The 23,075-nt window shown below is 42.7% G+C and overlaps 1 protein-coding gene and 1 long non-coding RNA gene across 3 annotated transcripts; both read left to right on the forward strand.

Moving 5' to 3' along the window:
- Window positions 1–7,132: 7,132 nt before the first annotated feature.
- On the forward strand, window positions 7,133–14,529 carry cfap96 (cilia and flagella associated protein 96; the record flags this gene model as incomplete). The annotated part of the gene is made up of 7 exons (XM_083915464.1): window positions 7,133–7,232; window positions 9,777–9,996; window positions 10,342–10,479; window positions 10,893–10,968; window positions 13,098–13,283; window positions 13,417–13,580; window positions 14,435–14,529. The coding sequence occupies 7 exons, from the start codon at window positions 7,133–7,135 to the stop codon at window positions 14,487–14,489; spliced, it is 939 nt and encodes a 312-aa protein (XP_083771590.1). The 3' UTR covers window positions 14,490–14,529.
- Window positions 14,530–15,455: 926 nt separating this feature from the next.
- LOC310948728 lies at window positions 15,456–18,604 on the forward strand. Of its 2 annotated transcripts, none has more exons than XR_014593256.1 (5): window positions 15,456–15,520; window positions 16,723–16,839; window positions 17,699–17,753; window positions 17,932–17,981; window positions 18,437–18,604. It is a non-coding gene; the product is annotated as an uncharacterized lncRNA (long non-coding RNA). The 2 variants fall into 2 exon arrangements; XR_014593257.1 differs by lacking the exon at window positions 15,456–15,520 and adding an exon at window positions 15,534–15,709.
- Window positions 18,605–23,075: the final 4,471 nt, after the last annotated feature.

Raw genomic sequence — 23,075 nt, forward strand, 5'->3', positions numbered from 1 at the left:
AAATTAAGAACTGCCTCCGTCGGCGTGCTGTTACCACGTACTGCCTCCTGCTGCTCTTCCCAGAACCGAATCAAGTCACAGGCGAGTTACATGACTTACAGGGCCTAAAGAAAGTATGATACCCATTTTAAATAGTCACTTTTTTACCTGTGTGCCATGGCTGTAATTAAAGCAAAAGGTGCCTCCACAAAGGATTACCTCCGGGGACTCATCACTTTTACAACACTGCTATTCTAGTTTTTCATTTTTTATTAAAAGTTCAGAAATTTAGAAAAAAAAATCACTTGAATTTTGTAAGGCAAAATGTGTAAATCACGCTTTTATGTATTATCATTTTAGGCTGTAAAACAGAAAAAGTAAAGGGTATCATGACATTCTAAAGGTAGTGTACAACTTGACTTGACAGAAAATGATTGACTTGTTTCCCGACTTGTAAGTTAAAGACTGGGACTTGACTTGAGACATGATGGACCGCATGACCTGTGATGGGATCACACGAGCTGTGATGCCAAATTGGGCCAAGGGCTTACCCCCCTACCTCCGTCCCCCTTGCTCAGGTCAGACCCTTCTTTACAGCCTTCCTCTTGATCTACACACCTGTACAGTTGGGCATTTTACCATGGGGCTCTGTTGACTCTCTGTCTGAGTCAGGCTTAAGTGGCAGTTTTTTGCACTTCTGCATTAGCTTCATTTTTCAGCACTGGAGGTTATCACTGGCTAATTACCAGTTCATCTTTCTCCAGTAAATCTAATGAACTAAATTTCAACATGAACTAAATTTCAACTATAATTAAACATAAAAAATGACTACTGGTGGTCAGAGTATAAACAGTTTTATGTCTGTGTATTTGCTTTGAGTGTCATTCATTTTATCCACTGTTGGATATGTGTGCACATCAGTCAATGTGTGTGTGTGTGTGTGTGTGTGTGTGTGTGTGTGTGTGTGTGTGTGTGTGTGTGTGTGTGTGTGTGTGTGTGTGTGTGTGTGTGTGTGTGTGTGTGTGTGTGTACCCAGCTGCTTTCGAGCTGCCCTCCCCCATTCTCCAAGGACGTTTGGCTTTTGTGTCTTTCTGTTAAAAATGTTAATTTTGCCTTAATTAGAGATAGATAGACAGGTAAAGGGGGGAGAGAGAGAGGTGATGAAAAGAAGGGATGGCATTAAGCAAAAGACTCAGCCTACAGGGGCGCACGCTCCACCAGGTGAGCTCTGGTCCACCTCTGTTTTTGCAGTTCTGTCTCCTCCTCTGTCTGTCACTCTCTAACTTTCTCTCCATGTCTCTTTCTCTTTTCCTTAGCAACTCCCATTGTGTGCCTCCTTCCCTGTCATCACTGCATCTCCTCTCTGCCATACGTCACCTTCTTTTCTTCTTTCCCTCTCTTTCTCCATATGCCTCAGTGCTCCTCAATATAGCTTTGGGGATTTTTGTAGTACTGGTGCTATATTATCATCTCCCCTCATTTCCAAGGCTGCCCTGCCACCTTGTGGCAATAGGGACAATAACTAAATACATTTTCAAAGGAGGCCATTTATATGTGATATAATGCCACACAATATTCACTGCTTCTGTCAGTACTGGATCATTCTCAGGGTGAAATAAATAGTCCTCTTGAATGACAGTTAAGGCAGAGTCATATCACCAACACAGAGCTGTTTACCATCATTGGAAAGTGACAACACAACCAAAGGAAAAATAGTAGCTGTTTAATTCAATTCAAAAAACTTTATCTGTCCCCGAGGGGCAATTAGGAGACGTGTACAGTAAAAAGACATGACAAACACAATACAACCATTCAACACAGACACATTCTTCAGCACATCACATAACTAACTTTAAAGTGAGAACATTGTAGATTTGCAGTTTGTGTTATTAAACTAGATACATTTAAAAAAAAAAACTTGGTACCTGGTACCTGGCACTATTTTTGGTATCACCTCTGTTGATATTCCAAGCGAGCTGAGCTGATACTAAAATGTGACGTCCAGCCACAAAGTCATGAGCGTGACGTCCGAGTCCGAACACGCCCACGTTGAGGAGGCACTATGAAAAACTCAATTAAAATAGAAAACCACATGCCTGGTACCAGAACCAAGTGGAGATGAGTAGTGTCAAGGAGAGTTGAGCTGAAACCATGCAGTGGAAAAGGGGCACTATGGGCACATTACACCGTGGACCACCTTGACAGTGCTGGTAGTTGTACTTGGTCCATTTTTTTTCGTCCATATTTTTAAGTTTTGCACCACATAAATATAGTAAGATTTGTCATGCAAAACCTAAAATGAACATAAACAATATGATGCCTGGGTGAGTGTGGGTCATACCTGCTCCACCACCCAACCCAGTACAATCATAATACACCAAAGTGTGCTCTCTGAGCTGTTACTTTCTCATGATATCTCAAATTATTACTACAACGATTTTCTCAAAATTACAACTTTTCCTCATCAAATTAAAGAATATTTTGACTTTTATCTAAAACTAATGAACAAAGAATCTAAAGAATTGAACAGATTAAACAGATGCCCTAATACTCCCTCATACAGTCACACACTTACATTTGCAATCATAATAATAATAGCTGCAGTTATGATCTAGAGAGGAAACATTAAAGGTTGAATATTTTATGTAGAATCTTTTTAAAAGATACATTTAAAAATATATATATAATACACCCACGGGGCGTTTTGCGGGGTACAGAATGAAAGTATTGCTTTTTACTTAAAAAAAGGTATTTAGTCTGAATTTTTTTTTAAATTATTTGAGGGGTTTGACAATGACTTTCTGTCCCATTCTGTTTCCATGGTAGCAGCCAATAGCGTTGGGCGTTGCTGGTTGCCAGCGTTGTCTGTTGTTGGGTGCAGCTACTGTAGGCTGGCACTGTGTGAAATGGAGTTTGCCAATCCTGCAGCTGCTTTGAAGCCTCAGTGAAGGGGGGCATTATTTGTCCCAGCAGCTGAGTGAGCGGAGATGGGCAAAAACCAGAGTCAATATAGGCCAAGCATTCACTCCATGGACTGAGAGAAAGGAGAGAAACGCCATTAAACGCACGCCCAAATGGCTACGTTTCTCCTTGATCGCTAACATCACTTTCATCATCAGACTCCGGTCTCCTGTAGGCTACTGGTCTGACCAACCTGGCAACTAGACTAGCTATTCTGCTGGTTCCTGACTATGATGTGCAGCTTTTATTACAGTTAAGACATTTGCATTTCACCACAATGGAAATAAGTCATTACTTTACCATGATTTGTGAGGAAGATTTTAATTTAACACATGAATCAAAGTAAATCAAACACCATCCTCTCTCTCAGTTCCAATTTGAGTGACTTTATTGACATTACTGTATGCAATACAAGGTTCCCAATGCATTTTCATACGCGCTACACAATTATAGTAAACAATATCCATACAGCAGGGCAGGGAAAACAGCAGGGCTATGGATAAGAATAATAGCATACATATAAAGGAAATCAAATGTCTTATGTCAAATTGTTCCCACCATAGACTTCAGTTATGCATGATTTAAGATAGAAGAATATTTATATGGGGTAATATAATACATAATAACTCAAACAAATACATGTGAAGCAGAGGAAACCTAATGAAACTATAGAAGCACTCCTACTGAAATGCGAGTTACAAGTCAGCAGTATCGCTCAGAGCACCACCACCACAGTGTGGACTCCCTGCTGACTTGATGAAGGGGAAACAGTTAGCTGATTCATTTCTGCTGGATCAGTGGGGACATACTTCTCCCTTTTGTTACTGCTGTTTTATGTCTGCTGCAGAAATATGCTGTTCTTCTGAATTATATGCAAAGGTTGATATATGTACCTTGTATTTGTGGTCGCTGTTTCAACACCTGCTGGAGACTGCGCTCTAACCCTTATATTGCGTTAGGGTCAAATTTATGCGCAAAAAGCACAGACTGTATAAAAAATGGACGTAGCATACCGGGGTCCGTTCTCTTAACTTGATCCGATCTTCCTCGCCTACGGCCATCTTGTCAGACTTTGACTCCACCTCATTTCCTCTTTCGTTGTATGCAAATGCAATGACAATAAAGGCTATTCTATTCTATTCTATTCTATTCTTACCAAAAAAGGGCATGTATGTGACGTTAGGGGGAGGGTGATACGTCCACCTGGCTGACGTTTACGTCTGAGGAGAAGTGAGGGCCAGAGGGTAGCTGTCACTCAAGAGGCCACGGCCCTAATTATTCACAAACTTTAACCTCCAATAAAATAAAAACTAGCCTGGTACAAAAAAAATCACCCCCCTCAGTGTTGTCATCGAGATATGACCTAAACATACAGACTAGAATGTTTTTTGTCCCAGGCCTTAAACAGATTTAATGATGCTGTGAAAATGGCCTGTTTAACATGGGGGTCAATGAGAAGTTAGTGCCTAGTGGCACTTCCTGATTGGATCAAACAGGAAGTCGCTGTGGTGGAGGCTTGGTAATAAGGTGTGTTAAAAGTACCATTTACTTTTTTTATATCAGACCAAGGCTTCATAATATCCTCATAAACAGCTTTTTTAATAGTAATGAATGGTAATTAAGTGTGTTTTCAACCCTTTGTTGAACAGAGAGCTCCATCTAGTGGGCTGGAAAATAAAGACAATGCTTCATGAAGCTTTATTTGGACATAACTAGTAAATTGTAAAGGTCTCTAAAAAAGTGACATCTGTGGTGTTTCAGGTCAAATATGACCCAGCAGAGAATACTGGCTGTTGCATAAGTTGTTAGTTGCTCTGTGGAATCAAATTTGCCCCTGCCTCACACTCAACACAATGTTGACAAACACAGACACACACCTTATGATCTTATGATCAGTGATCAAATCTGGTAATGAGAGTGATATTGAGAACACACCAGCAACACAAAAAATGAAAAGGCCAGGGGGAACAAGAGAGAAGGGTGCCAGTCCGACCCCGCCAACAAGGACAGAACAACCAGTACCACCTGCCACACGTGAGAAACACATCTGTAAGGAGAACACTAAAACAATCACATACTGAGATTCATGCATGTACACACACACACACACACAGGTCTTGTAAATGTTCAGTTTGAAAGTGTTATTTTGAACACACACATAATAACCATGTTGTCAATGTTCAATTTGAGAGAGAAACTTGCTCTTCATGATCCCCTGTAGCTCTGGTCTTTGTGTTGTGACCTGTGATGGTCCTCACACCTTCCCAGACCTCCCTTATGTTGTTCTCCCTCAGCTTCTGCTGCACCTTTCTCCTGTAGCTGCCCTTAGTTTCCCTCACACGTTGTTTCACCTCCTGCTGTGCTGGCTGCATGGGACATGGCCTCCATGGGCTCCTGAAGGCAGCCTTCTTCTTGTTGAAGACAGCCTTAACTTCTTGTGTTACCCATGGCTTGTTATAAGGGTAACAGCAGACAGACTTGACAGGGGAAACAACGTCTGCACAGAAATTCAGGTAGTCCGTCAGACAATGTGTCATCCCCTCTATGTCCTCAGCGTGCGGGTCGATCAGCACATCCCAGACTGTGGTGGGAATCATTACCCATGATTACGGAGGGAAGCGATGGCTTGTAGCACCTCTGATTCTCCGCTTGCTCGGTCTTTAGCTTTAGCTTAAAGGATATATATAAAACACACACTCTCTTCACAAGAAGAGTAAAAAAGTAGAAAGAAAGAGATTAAGATAGGGTAAAAGCTAAGAAAAGCTAAAAGAGGAGAGCTACTGGATAGGCAGTCGTCTCCTACTGCGCCAGCGCAATCAGCTTGCAACCTTTTACCCTGACATAAATCTATACGGGTTCATTTTGACCCCTAACACCACAACTGTCGTTATTGTTAAGGATACTAACTTTTTAAAACATGTGTCAAATTTGACACCAAAGTTGTCGGCAGCTTTTCTACATTTCAAAGTCTATAAGCATTAAAAAGGAGTCCATGCACATTGTAATGCAAAAGTAATGCAGTGTCATTTATGATCAAAGGTATTATTTTTTACACAGTTGTAGTTTGTGAAGCAAATGTTATGCTTTTATTTTGGAGGCCTTACCTCCAGGAAAAAGATTCTAGCTTGACAGTTTATTTCCTTCCCCTTCTCCTAGGTTACCAACCTGTATACACATACACACACACACACACACACACACACACACACACACACTGACATTTAGTAGAGACAGAGACAAACATACAGCATCGAGTTAGTCCTCAACTGCTACACATCAACCACAGGTATGTGTACACCTCTGTGTTTGTGTGTCAAGTCCAGTGTGTGTTTATAATGTGATTTTCATCGGGTGTCTCCTCACTGTCAACTTTAAAGCTTTCTACACTTGAATACAGGATTATACGGTGACTAAGCAGTTCTTTTAGTTTATTTTGTGTTAAACTCTGGTCATTCCTGAGGCCTAGTTAGTGGTGGTGTTACATTTGTCTGCTTTAAATTAAACAGTGTCACTCTCCCCCCTTTGCGTTTGTGGAGATGAGGTCTAGAAGCCTTGTCCTTACTTGCACACCTCTTGGAGCTCGATTTTCAACACACTATCAGAAGTTTTCAAAATGGTGGTTCAGCCAGATCCTATAATAGCCATTTTGGGGGTATTGAGAGAGAACATTAAAAATCTTTCTGGAAACAATCTGAAAATGACAAAATTTGTCACCTTGTTGGCTCAAATACTGATCCCTCTGAATTGGAAGAATCCTCAGACACCGAGCTGGACTCGGCTGAGGGATACCCTACAGCTAATTAAACTTGAAAAGTTGAGATCCACAGTATGTGGCTCCTCAGATAACTTGGAGAAAATTTGGAAACCATTCATGGACTACATTAGAAATAGGCTTCACCCCCCCCCCCCCCTCCCTTTCTTAATGCACCCCAGCCAATCTATATATATCCTATAGTCCTAAGAAACACCTTCAAGATAAAAAAAAAATGAATCATGTTTGACCATGTAAAAGGTAGACACTGCTTTTTTTAAAGAAATGCCTCGTGTTACATTACGAGCGTGTGTGTGTGTGTGTGTGTGTGTGCGTGTGTGCGTGTGTTTCTGTGTGTGTATGTGTGTGTGTGCGTCTGTGTGTGTGTTTGTGTGTGTGTGTGCGTGTGCGCACGTGTGTGTGTGTTTCCAGTACATAAAGATGCCACCAGGTGATGTGAAGAGTGACATGGATCGTCTGGGTATATTTAAAGAGATGAGCTACATCTCTGTAGGAGACAAGTTCATCCCACAAACCAACCGTAAGCATTACTTCAAAATACAAATGTGTTCTTTCACTTTATTTTAAAATAAAACTTGTAAGAACTGTACTGGGCAAAAATTGGCGTTGTTTTACATATGCTATATAAATCAACTTTGACCTTATGCTGTGTTTTAAAACAGTTCACTGAGTTTTTACAATTATAACTTGTAGTAGGCCTATACAAAAACTCAATATAGGCTAATAAATACATGAATAAAAATATCTGAATATGATAGTTCCAGTTATATTCAAAATAGTTCTTAGATGGTATACTTTAGATGGTATTTTGGCACATTTTAGTCAGGGGATTGAAATTTTAAAAAGCTCACTAAAGAATACAAACATTACTTTGCTTGATTCAAACCGTGGTTATTCCAGCTAATTTAAATAAATATAAAACAAATGCCAACTACGTATGTGGACAACATTTACTCAATTTACTAACTTTCGGGCATACTGCTCATGATACTGCTTCTTTTGTTTGGAGACTCACTCGTGCTTGGCGCTCGGGCATGGTCGTGGACAACGCAAAGATTTCTGCACACGATAAGTCCTCCGGCGCCGCCCTTAGGGGAGCCTGCGCCACTGAGCAGCTTTCCATAGGAATGAATGGGGTGCCATTTTTGGTCCACTGCCCGTTCTTTCTTCTATGTCCATGCATGGATTGGGTGAGTGGGGTTGGTCATTATTGAACCCAGTTTACTTAGAGTTCTGGTCTCCGCCACCTGCTGGACCGTGAGTTGTTCAGCCGGACCACTGAGCCGGCCTTCATGATCAGCTTGTCCAGTCTGTTTCTGTCCGCTGTGCGGGCGACAACATCTCATCTCATCTCATCTTCAACTGTTTATCCGGGGTCGGGACCCCAAACTTCTCTTTCCCGGGCCACATTAACCAGCTCTAACAGGGGGATCCTGAGGTGTTCCCAGGCCAGTGTGGAGATATATTTGGTCTGAGTAAAAGGTAATCCAAACACCACAGTACCAGTACTGGATGCACCCTCATCTTCTCCCCTAGCAGGCAGGGCTGAATTGTGTTAAAGGTGCTTGAGAAGTCAAAGAATGTAATCCTTACAGATGCATCAGGGGTGTCCAGATGTGTGTACACCCTCTGCAGCATGTAAATTAGGCAATCATCAACACTGATGTTTGGCTGATATGCAAACAGTAAAGGATCCATTTGCGTTGACACACTAGTCCTGATGTAGAAGAGGACAAGTCTCTCAAATGTCTTCATAACAATACAAAAATGGCTCTCCCATATGTGAATATATGACAGTCATCAACCAGTTTTATCAGACCGTTTGGTTACATTTTGGTAGAATGCTGCTGCTTAGTTGAAATATAATTATAATATATATATATTTAATTATTAAAGCTGAAGAAAAAAATGTTTTTTTCACAGACAATCTTTGAAACAGTCATGTATCTTTACCTTCACCTTCTGTTTCTGTCTGCTCCCAGAGTCCTCTCTGTCTGATGCTAATTTCATCTGCTAGATTCCACCACGCCCGAAGAAAAACAACAAATAAGAGCAGAGGAGTCTCTGACACAGCCAATAACTGCTCGGAACTCTGATCAAACTGTGAATTACATAACTGTCGGCATGGCTATGTACCACTAATGCACTGCAAATAAGTGTAGCTAAAATATAAGTTAAAAAAAACACTAAATTTGAGGAGAAAATTCTTAAAACAATGGAAATCATCTGTCCATGCTGCAAGATCAATTTAGTGAACAGGACATCTTGAAAAAAGATAGTTAAATCTAAAAATAAGGGTTCTAAAGGGTTAACATAAGGATAAATTGCTTATTATTAGATCAAATACCTTGAAATCAAACGTCCTTCAGCACAATAATAAGTGAAATATACTGAATATAAGCAAATAATTATTGTTAAAAAACGTTTACTTAATTTGAGCAAGTTAACCTTCGGAATGAGAAGATAATCACCAATCTCAGTAAGAAAATGACTCAGTATTAGTGAAAAATGATTACGCTGTTTCTTGATACAAGTTGGTTCATCTTGAAATAAACCTAAATCCATATTAAACTACAAGCAAAACCTTAAAACCAGTCCTTGTTCTTAGAATATACATCTTAACTGATAACTGAATCACAACCAGGATGGCAAGTATGAGTAGCATTAACATTTCTCAACAGCATATAATGACATGTACTGTACACCAGAAACAGTGAGCCAGGGTTGCTGCTCACTTTTTTACGTCAAATTTAAGACGAGTTAAGACTTTTTAAAGTAAAACAAACAGAAATAAAATGATATGCTTCTGTAAGTGCTTGGATTTCTCACGCAAAGAAGATGAAAACAAAATTATCATACATTTGTACAGCACTAGACAATGTAATAAATTGTTCAAACATCGATTCAAGTAGACGTTTTTTTCTGATGACACAAACAGTAAATAGACTAAGTATTACCTCCATTCTAGCAAAGTTACCTTCCTGCTGTATGTTTGGTGACACAGGTCTATCACTATCAAAAAGACTGCAGGGTACATTATGTGACGTCTTCCTTCTAAATCCAGGTCCGTTCAACGAGTCGGCCTACCGTAGCTGTCAGATGCAGGCAGGTATGGCTAAACAACGCTGTGCTCTGCAGAATGGCTTTTTTGACCAGTCCTTCAAACGGATATTTGAACGTGAAGCACTGAGTGACCCGCTGAGACTGGCCCGGCAGAACCGCATCCAGCAAGCCAACAAGAACCTGGGCAAGGCCTTCCTGCCCTGTAATGGGGTCAAAAAGACGTGAGAAAACACACGCACACACTCACGCACACACACACACACACGCACGCACGCACGCACACACTCACACACACACACTCACACGCACACGCACACACACGCACACTCTCACACACACACACACGCACGCACGCACGCACGCACGCACGCACACACTCACACACACACACTCATACGCACACGCACACACACGCACACTCTCACACACACACACACGCGCACACGCACACACACATACACACAAATGTAAAATGTGTCCTTTCCTGTGCAGTTCTATAACCCTGAGTGCCTGTTTTCTGTCTTTCCACTCCTCCTCACTGCTCTCTCGTTGCTCTGTGCCTCCAGCTGTGGCTCAGGTAGTTACTATGGGACTCTGTCAGGACCAGTTGAAGCCATGAGTCCACTGTCAGTCCCACGGAAAGCCCACCGCGCTCCTGGACGCAACATTGTCACTTCACCTCCAAAGAAAGGCAGTGGTTACAGGTTTATGGCAAGAACTTTTTCTAAAGTAGCTCACACACAGCATCATGTAACCTCTTTTTGTCTCTATACTTTGCAACTACTACAATACCAGAGGGTGGTTTTGAAGATTTTGCATGTGATAAATTATCTGACCCCTGTTTTATGACATGAAATAAATCAAACCTCAAAGCTTTTCTGGGAAGATAAATCTCTTTGGAAATCTAATGTGTGCCAGTCCCAGTGACAACGAGGACTGTTGTGCAACAGAGGAAAGACTTCCATTACACTGAGGCCGCTGTAGACGGACTTGACTTGTACTTTAAAGTTGATGTATGAATTTCATTCATGTTTTTAATCTTTAAAAGACACTCTGTAACGAAGATGCCACAGATTAGTCATGATAATAACTCAATATTTTGTGTTATCTCCGGCAGCTTTCCCAATGTGACACTGTCCAAAATTGAGCTGTATGCCTCAGACCCCTACAGCAGAGGCAAAGAAGTATTGAAGGTAACAAAGCACCTCTTGGCCTTTGATTCATATGATTCTTGAAACTGTTGAGCTGTGGACACAGTGACATTCCTAAAAAGAAGTCAGACGGGGCAACAAAGATGAGCAGTCAGACCTGATCTGATCTCAAGACAGGTTAGCTAGATACACAGAGGTGAATATAATGTGACAGGTTTATGGTTAAAACCTGAGTGTTCTCCCCGTGTCTGCGTGGGTTTTCTCCGGGTTCTCCGGGTTCTTCCTCCCACAGTCCAAAGACATGCAGGTGTTGGGTTCATTGATAACTCTAAATTGCCCGTAGGTGTGAATGTGAATGAATGGTTGTCTGTCTCTGTTTGTCCTGTGATAGACTGGCGTCCTGTCCAGGGTCGACCCGCCTCACGCTTGATGTCAGCTGGGATTGGCTCCAGCCCCCCGAGACCCCGATAGGGACAAGCGGTTGAAGATGAATGAATGAATGAGGTTTACAGACAGAGTGGTTAGATAAAACTGGATTATGACACACAGCTTAGAAACTACAGTAACTTCCTCCATTTTGGACACTGCGGCTCTCCATCCCTTCTAGGGTCAGCACTTCCAAGACAGTTGGTCAGCTGCACAAATTCAGATGTAAACGGCTACATTCACACTGCACTCATATGTGACCCATATCTGATTTACTTTGGACAGTGTGAACAGCACAAGTCCCATTGAATCTGACATTTTCCAATCAGAATCAGACCTCTTTTAAATGTTCTTCTGAATCACAAACATAATAATACTTATGTGAACACAATCTGAACATCCAGGTCCCATTTAATGGGACTTTGATGTCATTCTGACCCACGCTGCTCTGTTTTTGCTCTGCTCCGCTATTGCTCTGCTTAGAGCCATCATTAAAATATGAATTTTCTTTCTCCTCTTCATCCTTCCTGATTTCACCCGCTCACAAATCTGCTGGCTGCCTCCACACACTGTTTTTAGCATTAAGCCATAAAGTCCTACCATCCCGGTTACTGTTTCCATGTTCTCTTCAATAAACACAGTCGTGGTGTGATGTCATCATGATCAACTGTGCATGCAGGTCACTTCAGGAGCGTGAGCTGTTCACACAGACAGGCCACATTTAAAGACTAATGTAAACAGACAAACAATAAATCAGATTTGAGCAATAAATCAAAATTGTGCATGAAGACCTGCAGTGTGAACTAAGTCGAACTGTTAACAGATTACATTTTTTTTTGATTGCTTTGACGCAGTAGTCGACTCAAAATCCAGTGCATAAGCGCTTCCAATCAGTCATTAGACAAGGGGCATCAAAATACAAAATTCAGCTCTCAATGTGAATCAGTGCTTCATTACGGGTCAGCAGCTTACATATCAGTGCCAATTTGCTTTCTTGCAAAAAATAGATCCAGAATCATATACAATGATTTTTCAAATTTTATTGAATGCAGTATTCAATTTTTTGGCTAAGAAATGAAATATTCCAACAGAAACCACATATATAGTATGAAAGAAAAAATACAGTAAAATCCATCACTATGTAAGACATAAGGAAAATAAAAATTAAAATTCTGTACAATAAAGAAAAAAATCTCTTCCAGTCAATTCTCTCTTGACAAATAGGCCACATGGCCTCATCTACATTGCACTCAATATTTTCTCTTGCGATGCACCGAGGGAAAAATCTTCTTGCATGCAGACTGATTGCAAATTGAAAAGTTGTGTGAAGCAGTGTCAAACAGGTGCTTCAGTGATTTCATACTGGTCAAGAAGTTTCTAAGAGATGGGAACATATAGTTTCTGTTTGGTTACCACAGCTAAAGCAGTGGAGTTTGGACTGCTTGAATGACATCTGCGTAAACTGATTTGCAAAAGGGTGCGGGAAGTGTGTCAAAACAATGACAATGGGTTAACACATTTGCAAGAGGTGTCTTTTGCTCTGCTGAGAGAGTGATGATGAAGACTGAGAGGTTACCAGTTTCTTCAACCAGGTCAAAGTAATAAAAAAAACTGTAATATCACCTCCTCAAGCTGATCCTCTGATTGCAGCGATCCCATTGGAATGAATTGATGTGAATGTGAAAGTTGTGTCTTTTTAAATCCCGCTGTGTCATTTCAAAAGCGTGTATGTGTGTATGATACAGAGGGAAGCAGCAATCCATCGCTCCAAGTTAAGAGATGGCCCGTTCAAACTCAACCTTCACCCCAGGGATTATTTCCAAGGCAACCCATACCGCAGTGACAAGCCAGTCCCACCAGCAAACAAGTCCCTCCCAGCTGTTCCCAAGGCCTCTGCAGTCCCCTTCAAGCCCCCGTCCCCCAGCAAAAAGGTTACCTGCTCCTCCATGTCAGGGTTAGAGGGAAACATCTGTGTAAAAAATCAATTGCCATCCATTCAGTGACAGTGACGTGTGTTGTGTCTGTTTTATATTCGACTCTGTATGTGACTGTATCTTGTGTTAGATTGGAGGGATGAAAGCGGGGACGTTTGACACATATCCCTTACATTCTGCTGATCCGTACGTCGTTCGCCGTTCCAAACCAACCAATCAAGAGCCAATCTTCCGCCCTGCTGCTGGTCCTAAGAGCACACCAGTCAAGAGTATCATCACTGTCAATGTTAACAGGTTTGAGTGCTGTCTCTATTCTCTGTTCTCACATGGAGGGCTCAGGTGACACAGATCACCCTCTGAAGATCATGATGACTTCTGCTCGTTTGTAGGAAAGGTCCCAGATTTTGACAACGAAATTTACAGTACAATCCCTTAAAGTGCAGAAATAATTTAACAATAAAAGTATCAAAAAGAAAAGGCTAGACCACATTTAAATCGACAAACATACACACCAACACGCACACGCACGCACGCACACACACACACACACACACACACACACACACACACACACACACACACACACACACACACACACGCACGCACACACACACACACACACACACACACGGACACCGTAGCAGCTTAAGGAGACAAAAACAAAAAACAGTAGATTGGAGAGACCCTGAGCATCATGTACCATCATAGGTAAAGGTGTTTGCGGTGTTCAGCACTGTTTTAGCTTTTGGATAGAAACTGTTCTTAAGTCTGTTAGTCAGAGCATTCAGAGCCCTGAAACGTCTGGGCAATAACTCAAAGTGTTGGTGGCCTGGGTGGGACGAATCCCTTAGAATAATTTTAGCCCTACTAAGACAGCGAGAGCTGAGGCACCTCTCAAGTGAGGTTATGACAGAAAATGCCTCCAACTATAATACTGACTCAGGATGTGGTGGAACCCTTGATTTAGAGGACTTGTTGTCCGCAACATTTTCCCAGATGTGGCTCAAGATATCCCGACTTTAATGTTTTTGTTTTTGAGCGCTGTAATTTCACTCAAAAGTCTGCAAACCCCTGTAAAACTACCATTTTCACAAGAACACCACATGTAGAGCCAAAGGTTTCAAACTTTTTTTCCTTTTCTTTTTCAGGAGTGTACACTCTGCAAACTACACCTCAGCCATTCCAGCTGTGATGACTTTCTGATTACATTACCCATACTGCACCTACTCGAGCTGACTTCACCAATAAGATAAGGGAAGTAAGATTCCTACAGATATAAAGCTTTAAAAAGCTTTTTATCCCAAAAAAGATGGTACAGCTTTAGCTATGTGCAGTGGCTGTGAACTTTTGCTTCTTTATTTCCTTTTGTCTTCATAGTGTATGGTTGTTGTTCTGGATGTCATACAGCAACAAACAAGCTCAAATAAAGCTGAGAAGAGTTACCTTTGAATTCCATTCTGTGGCTAGATGCTTTTATTATGAGACTTTATGAGAAGGAAGAATACGTCTGTACACGTTACATACCGTGGTCTGAAAAGAACTGGGTTATGGCTCACACACACAGCAACCCCAAAACACACACACACACACACACACACACACACACACACACACACAGGCAGGAGATTCAGACCCAAAAGTAAATAAATCAAAGAAAGCAAAAGTTTTAATGAAATTCATAAGCTATAGCTTAGGCAGTATAAACCGGTGGCAGTGTTACATATGTCCAAAAATGTCTCCCTCGTGGGGATGTTTCATATCCTATGATATTGCTGATTTAGCCTTTAACCTCCCTCAAAAATATTCAGTTGACATATCCTTCAGCAGCTGAGCATCCGTTTTAGAATTGATCACAAGTTGTAGTTGATGAGTTGTTCAAGTGATATCATATATATATATATATATATATATATATATATATATATATATATATATATATATATATATATATATATTGAATGTTTTGAATGTATTGAATGTTTTGACAAACGTAGAATAAATGAATCTTGGGGAACTGTGCAGAGCTGTAGTGGAGCTCTGTAGGCTGTTTTGATGTCCAGGGGGAAATAGGCTAGTGGAATATCTTCTCGTCTGACGATCTTTGGGAGAGCTTCCCTTCCCACAATGCACTGCGGCATACTGCACTCCATAAATCCATGCGCGACTTCCGTCCAGTCTCTCAATCTGCCGGAGTCATGGACCACATAGGAGTGCTGCGCCTGCGGGCAGCTGAGGTAAGACGTTCAGCAGTAACAAGTATTAATGTAAAAAGTCAATGTAACTTACTCTATTGGTTGAAATACCGTTAACATCCTCGCGAGATGCTGAACAGGCAGCTGTCTAATGCACTCAGTTAACGTTACTGAGCAAGGAGCAGCACGAGCGCAGCCTCAAGCACGTGGACGCACTATTCTCTGACGTCAGTAAGTCAAGTCAGTTTTATTGTCAAAAATTGCAATATGCATGACATACAAAGTGCAAAAAATGAAATTACAGTCCTCTCAGACCCAGTGCAATCGGCATATATATATATACATTTTATTTTTTTATTTTTTTTTAACTGAACATTGGCACTATTGACCGTCCTGCGGAGTGTTTACGGGGGTAGAGGGGGAGACACGAGGGGCAAGTCCCGAACCAGCTTTGCACCTCCGCGTGCTGAAAGAATAAGTGAGGTGCGCGTGGTCTGCCTGTCGGGCCGGGAAATGCTATTGCTAACAAGTCAACCAGCAAATGGTTAAAATACCGGCGACTGAAAAGCATTGGTACGCCACAGAGCTCTATTCAACCCTGCTAAATAAACCCGATATGTCGAGACGCGTCAAATGAACCTACATTTAGTTTAGTATTTTCGGCTGGTTGGCTCTTACTGACGTTGTAATCTTAAGTTTTAGGCTCTAAAACTCACCTTCACGGTGCATACACTCCGACGAGATCAACATTGGAGCTAGAATGAACTGGTCCCAGGACAGACACGTGGGCCGATGCCTGTAGTAAGCCGCTGTCTCACTGTAGACTGCCTGCACAGTAATGTGTGGCCTTAAACACCGGGTATTCAGAGGTTGTGCAGTTGCTGGGAATCCTGGAAAACCCTGATTTTAGTGTGGCGTGTTCAAGGTTTGAAAAGTGCTTGGGTTTTTGAATCAAGTGCTTTAACTATCTGAAATGTTCTGTTATATGATGATGGCAAACGGGATATAATAAGAGAATCTGCATACTTGAGACTGAACAGTTTTGCATGAAAAACTAACAAAGAATGAAGCCGTTTCTGTGGAAGTTTTCCTTTCATTTGAGTCTTCGGTAGAAAGCAGTCTCAAAGCAGTATATTGGTTATTTATGACAACGTCTCATTTAATGTGACTAAGTGTACGGAGTGTTCTGTATAAACCACAGTTGGGGGCTGAAAAGACTAATGTGATTGTGTTGTCCCTTTCAGACACGGCCATTGTGTCCCTTTGACAGATGCTGGGTCTCCTGTTGAACACATGCTCTGCAAGAGCAGCAGCTATGGGATAGATCTACCACCAGGCCTGCCTTGTCTTTGGGACTAAAGGTAACTCTACTCTTCAGTTAATGAAGACACACAATGTGAGCATGGATGTAGTGGTGAGGGTTCAGTGTCCAGGGCCCCCTGCTTGGGTTTCTTCCACCCCAGCACTCAGTCAGCTGACCAGCTGCCGTGTCTGGACTCAGTGTTACAGTGCTGGTAGAGAGAGTCTCTGTTCTGCTCTCAGCTGTGCAGGTTCTGTTTTAGAGTCTGCTGCTACTGAGCAAGTTCAGGGCGAGGCCCAATGAGAGTGGCCTGTCCTGATCCAACAGCAGGGCAGGCCTAGTATAGGGCCACACATTCCCATCCAGGCCAAGCAAAAGTATTATCCACGTTAGTATGGTTGGGTACTGTTCACATTTGTACCCTTTATTCCCCCCAGTACTTTAGTCTCTCTGAGATAACAAATGGGACTTAAGTTGTAAGAGTCCAAAGCTATTCCCCCTTTTGAATATTTTATACATAACGTCTCTCCTTGCACGCCTGTCACCAAGCTTACACTGTTGAATATTTATTGACTCATCAGAAAACATGCTATTATATGGAGACATTAAATTACCTATTTCAAGACATATTTTTCCATATCGCTCCACCCTGCTGTCACTGACTACAGCTTCAGGCACCTGTGTTACATTAGAATCAACGCGTGGCAATTTTTTTAATCTGTTCTTTAAAATCCTTGTTTTAACAAAAGTAAGGCATAACATATGTTAGCATGACTTTGAGTTCCTACTGCAACTGATTCAGTTCTGCCTGTTTGGTGAGTGAGACAGGTGTGAGCGTCTCACTCACACCTGTCATGTGAGCTCAGGTTGCTTCAAAGATCAGACACAGTAAATGTATCTATTTTCTCCTTGTGTTGCAGGCAGAGCCTCTTTAAGCAGCTCAGTGTGGACTGTCATTCTGCAGGATGACTGAGGGTGAGTGAGGCACAACCAGTCTTATATTAAACCATTTGTACATGCAGTGATGACTCAACATGTAACACATCATGCTGACAAACACCATGGTGAACCACAAACCCTGAGCAGAGCAGAGGGCTGTCAGCAGTGGTCAGTGTGTGGGGTGTCTTACTGACTGCTCTTAATTTCTCTGCAGGACCATTAGAGCAGCTGGTCTGCAGAGGCCAACAGACGGAGCTGCCCACAGTACGTATGATCTGTCACTCTGGATCCAAAAGGGATGCACAGCCGTGTGTGTAGTGATGTCCAAATGAAGCTTCATGAACCGGTTTCATTATTTTCCACTAGATGGAGCTCTCTGTTCAACAAAGGGTTGGAAACTCACTGAATCACGTTCATTGAGCCCTTTTCTTTAAACCAAGAGCTCCATCTAGTGGAATCAACAAATACAACTAATGCTTCATGAAGCTTCATTTGGACATCACTAGTGTGTGTAAACCAATCATGTACTGCCGTGGTAGAGCACTCCTCTCTGCTGTGGAATATTGGATTGGGAGAGAAACCTCAGGACTTTGGCACAGGTCTAAGGAAAACCCGTTTCTTAGAACCTGACTGAAGACCTGAAACACTTGTAACTAATAGTGTCTTCCACTAAGCTTGGTATGGGCTGTCTGGTAATTGTGTACTTTGTTTGTGTGCAGTGTAATCCTGCCAGGCGGCTCTGGAGTGGAGGTCCACCTGTGGGATGTGCTGAGGGTCATCAGTACACTCTGTGATTTACTGCACCGTTGTGACGAAAAGGAGAGCTGAGCCTGAAGGCAAAGCTCTCGATCTACTGGTTAATCTGTCTTTTTAAATCCTGTACAATGTTTAATAACATTTGCTCTTTCCTCACAAGTGTCCTGTCTGATTTCTCTAGTCTTCGTTGAACCAAGGATTAAAGAATGAGTCCAGTGTAGCAATAATGTCAACAAATGCCCTGAAAAGACTAAAGACAAGTGTTGGTCTCCTTCTGACCCCTAAGTGTTAATGTGACAGCAGTATGGGAGCTGTCCAAACAATACTTAGTTAAATGAGAAAGTAGAAATAAATCGAACTGTTTGGGTTGATTTTTACAACTTTATCATATGCAGTGCTTCGTATGTAAACGGTGCTATATAAACATTATTTTACAGTAAGATCACCTCCTAAACCAGTAAAATTGGAATAAGTTAAGAGTCCTGTCTCTAAAAACAAATTACAATAATTCCTGACTGCTGATTGAAATCCCCTGCAACCATTTAGAAACCTTTGACACTGAGCTTTATTTTTTGCACTGACTTTTCTGTTAGTCTGTCCTTCCTTCAATAATTGCTAGCACCTGTCACTATATGTTTCTTGTAGAGGGATCATTATGAGGCCTGTGCCAACAGTTACAGAGCTGTCAGACCTGTACGAGGCTGACTGTTGGCTACACACAGACTAGTCAGCAGACCGGATTTCATTGGAAACCCTTTATTCACATATTGAAACCTGCTCCTACACTGTTTCTATCAATGTCACAGCCAATCAGTCTTCTAGAGCTTTTAGCACTAAACTCTGAAATGGTCTATCACCCAAAATATAAGTGTTCTACCATTAGGACTGACAAACCATAGCCTGAAGCTGTTTGTAGACTATAGGCCCAGGATGAGACGGAGCTGCTGGTTTTTACAGTCAGTAAGCATTCATTTGACACTTTGGGGCAAATGTACAGAAGGATACCTGCATGACACTTGTATCACATATATTTAACGGAAGAAAAACGTTTTTAAAATCAAATTGAGGCTTTTAAATTTTGGTTCCTTAATGAACACTCAGTAACAGGACATGGCAGTAATGCTGATACTAGGACATTTAGCGCTACATGTGATTTATTAACAAATAACTTCGCTAATATGATTGTTAATATGACAGGTTTCTGATTTATTACAATCATACTTCATGGTGAAGGTACATTAATACTTTAAAGGCATATCCATGGATGGAATGGCCCCTTTATCCAAACAGTAGTTGTTGCAGTGATGAGAAAGTCCGGTCTGCAGCCACCAGGGGCGTCTCTAACAGGCCTTTGATTCCTGTCCTCCAAAGAGCACCGAGCCTAAAGTGCTGTCTTGGAGCCAAAACGCGTGCTAAAGTTCCCTCATGGAGCCAAAAATGTGCTAAAGTATCCCCTAGGAGCAAAAATGTGCTAAAGTTCCCTCTTGAAGCCAAAATGTTTGCTAAAGTAATCTCTAGGAGCCAAAACGTGTGCTAAAGTGCCCCCCCCCCCCCCCCCGAGAGCCAAAACATGTGCTAAAGTGCCCTCTCAAAGCCAAAACATGTGCTAAAGTGCACTCTTGAAGCTAAAATGTGTGCTAAAGTGCCCCCTAGGAGCCAAAACGTGTGCTAAAGTAATCTCTAGGAGCCAAAAGATATGCTAAAGTGCCCCCCCCCCCCCCCCCCCCCCGAGAGCAAAAACATGTGCTAAAGTGCCCCCTAGGAGCAAAAATGTGCTAAAGTTCCCTCTTGAAGCCAAAATGTTTGCTAAAGTAATCTCTAGGAGCCAAAACGTGTGCTAAAGTGCCCCCCCCCCCCCCCCCCCGAGAGCCAAAACATGTGCTGAAGTGCCCCCCCCCCCCCCCCCGAGAGCCAAAACACGTGCTGAAGTGCCCTCATGGAGCCAAAACGTGTGCTAAAGTGTTCTCTTCGGAGCCAAAGTGCATGATAAAGTGCCCTCTAGGAGCCGAGATGTTTGATAAAGTGCCCCCCGGGAGCCAAAACATGTGCTAAAGTGCCCTCTCAAAGCCAAAACATGTGCTAAAGTGCACTCTTGAAGCCAAAATGCGTGCTAAAGTGCCCCCTAGGAGCCAAAACGTGTGCTAAAGTAATCTCTAGGAGCCAAAAGATATGCTAAAGTGCCCCCCCCCCCCCCGAGAGCAAAAACATGTGCTAAAGTGCCCTCTAGGAGCAAAAATGTGTGCTAAAGTGCCCTCATGGCAGCCAAAATGTGTGCTATAGTGCGCTCTAGGAGAAAAAATGTTCTAAAGGGTCCCCAGAGAGCCAAAACACGTGCTAAAGTGCCCTGTAGGAGCCAAAAATGTGCCAAAGTAAGCTCTAGAAGCAAAAATGTGTGCTACAGTGGCCTCTTGGAGCCAAAACGTGTGCTAAAGTGCTGTCTTGGAGCCAAAACGCGTGCTAAAGTGCCCTCATGGAGCCAAAAATGTGCTAAAGTATCCCCTAGGAGCAAAAATGTGCTAAAGTTCCCTCTTGAAGCCAAAATGTTTGCTAAAGTAATCTCTAGGAGCCAAAACGTGTGCTAAAGTGTCCTCTAGGAGCAAAAATGTGTGCTAAAGTGCCCTCTTGAAGCCAAAATGCATGCTAAAGTGCCCCCTAGGAGCCAAGACGTGTGCTAAAGTAATCTCTAGGAGCGAAAACATGTGCTAAAGTGCCCCCCGAGAGCAAAAATGTGTGCTAAAGTGCCCTCTTGAAGCCAAAATGCATGCTAAAGTGCCCCCTAGGAGCCAAGACGTGTGCTAAAGTAATCTCTAGGAGCCAAAACATGTGCTAAAGTGCCCCCCCGAGAGCCAAAACATGTGCTAAAGTTCCCTTGAGGAGCAAAAATGTGTGCTAAAGTGCCCTCTTGAAGCCAAAATGTGTGCTAAAGTAATCTCTAGGAGCCAAAACGTGTGCTAAAGTGCCCCCCCCCCTCCCCAAGAGCCAAAAAATGTGCTTAAGTGCCCTCATGGAGCCAAAACGTGTGCTAAAGTGTTCTCTTCGGAGCCAAAGTGCATGATAAAGTGCCCTCTAGGAGCCGAGATGTTTGATAAAGTGCCCCCCGGGAGCCAAAACATGTGCTAAAGTGCCCTCTCAAAGCCAAAACATGTGCTAAAGTGCACTCTTGAAGCCAAAATGCGTGCTAAAGTGCCCCCTAGGAGCCAAAACATGTGCTAAAGTAATCTCTAGGAGCCAAAAGATATGCTAAAGTGCCCCCCCCCCCCCCCCCCGAGAGCAAAAACATGTGCTAAAGTGCCCTCTAGGAGCAAAAATGTGTGCTAAAGTGCCCTCATGGCAGCCAAAATGTGTGCTATAGTGCGCTCTAGGAGAAAAAATGTTCTAAAGGGTCCCCAGAGAGCCAAAACACGTGCTAAAGTGCCCTGTAGGAGCCAAAAATGTGCTAAAGTAACCTCTAGAAGCAAAAATGTGTGCTACAGTGGCCTCTTGGAGCCAAAACGTGTGCTAAAGTGCTGTCTTGGAGCCAAAACGCGTGCTAAAGTGCCCTCATGGAGCCAAAAATGTGCTAAAGTATCCCCTAGGAGCAAAAATGTGCTAAAGTGCCCTCTTGAAGCCAAAATGTTTGCTAAAGTAATCTCTAGGAGCCAAAACGTGTGCTAAAGTGCCCCCCCCCCCCCGAGAGCCAAAACATGTGTTTAAGTGACCTCATGGAGCCAAAACGCGTGCTAAAGTGTTCTCTTGGGAGCCAAAGCGCATGATAAAGTGCCCTCTAGGAGCCAAGATGTTTGATAAAGTGCCCCCCGGGAGCCAAAACATGTGCTAAAGTGCCCTCTCTGAGCCAAAATGTGTGTTAAAGTGCCCTCCGAGAGCCAAAACATGTAATACAGTGCCCCCCGAGAGCCAAAACATGTGCTAAGGTGTCCTCTAGGAGTCAAATTGCGTGCTAAAGTGTTGTCTTGGGAGCCAAAATGTTTGATAAAGTGCCCCTTGAGAGCCAAAACACGTGCTGAAGTGCCCTCTAGGCGCCAAAACGAGTTTTAAAGTGTTCTCTTGGGAGCCAAATTGGTGCTAAAGTGTCATCTAGGAGCCAAAACGTGTGCTAAATTGCCCTCTAGGAGCCAAAATGTGTGCTAAAGTGCCCTCAAGGAGCCAAAACGCATGCTTAGGTGTCCTGTAGGAGCCAATGCGTGTGTTATAGTGCCCTCTAGGAGCCAAATCATGTGCTAAAGTGTCCTCTAGGAGCATGAATGTGTGCTAAAGTGCCCTCTTGAAGCCAAAATGTGTGCTAAAGTGCCCTCCGAGAGCCAAAACATGTGCTACAGTGCCCCCCGAGAGCCAAAACATGTGCTAAAGTGTCCTCTAGGAGTCAAATTGCGTGCTAAAGTGTTCTCTTGGGAGCCAAAATGTGTGATAAAGTGCCCCCCGAGAGCAAAAACACGTGCTGACGTGCCCTCTAGGAGCCAAAACGAGTGTTAAAGTGTTCTCTTGGGAGCCAAAACGCGTGCTAAAGTGTCCTCAAGGAGCCAAAACGAGTGCTAAATTGCCCTCTAGGAGCCAAAATGTGTGCTAAAGTGCCCTCTAGAAGCCAAAATGAGTGCTGAAGTAATC

Source organism: Echiichthys vipera, assembly GCF_963691815.1.
Source record: "Echiichthys vipera genome assembly, chromosome: 6".
NCBI lineage: Eukaryota > Metazoa > Chordata > Actinopteri > Perciformes > Trachinidae > Echiichthys > Echiichthys vipera.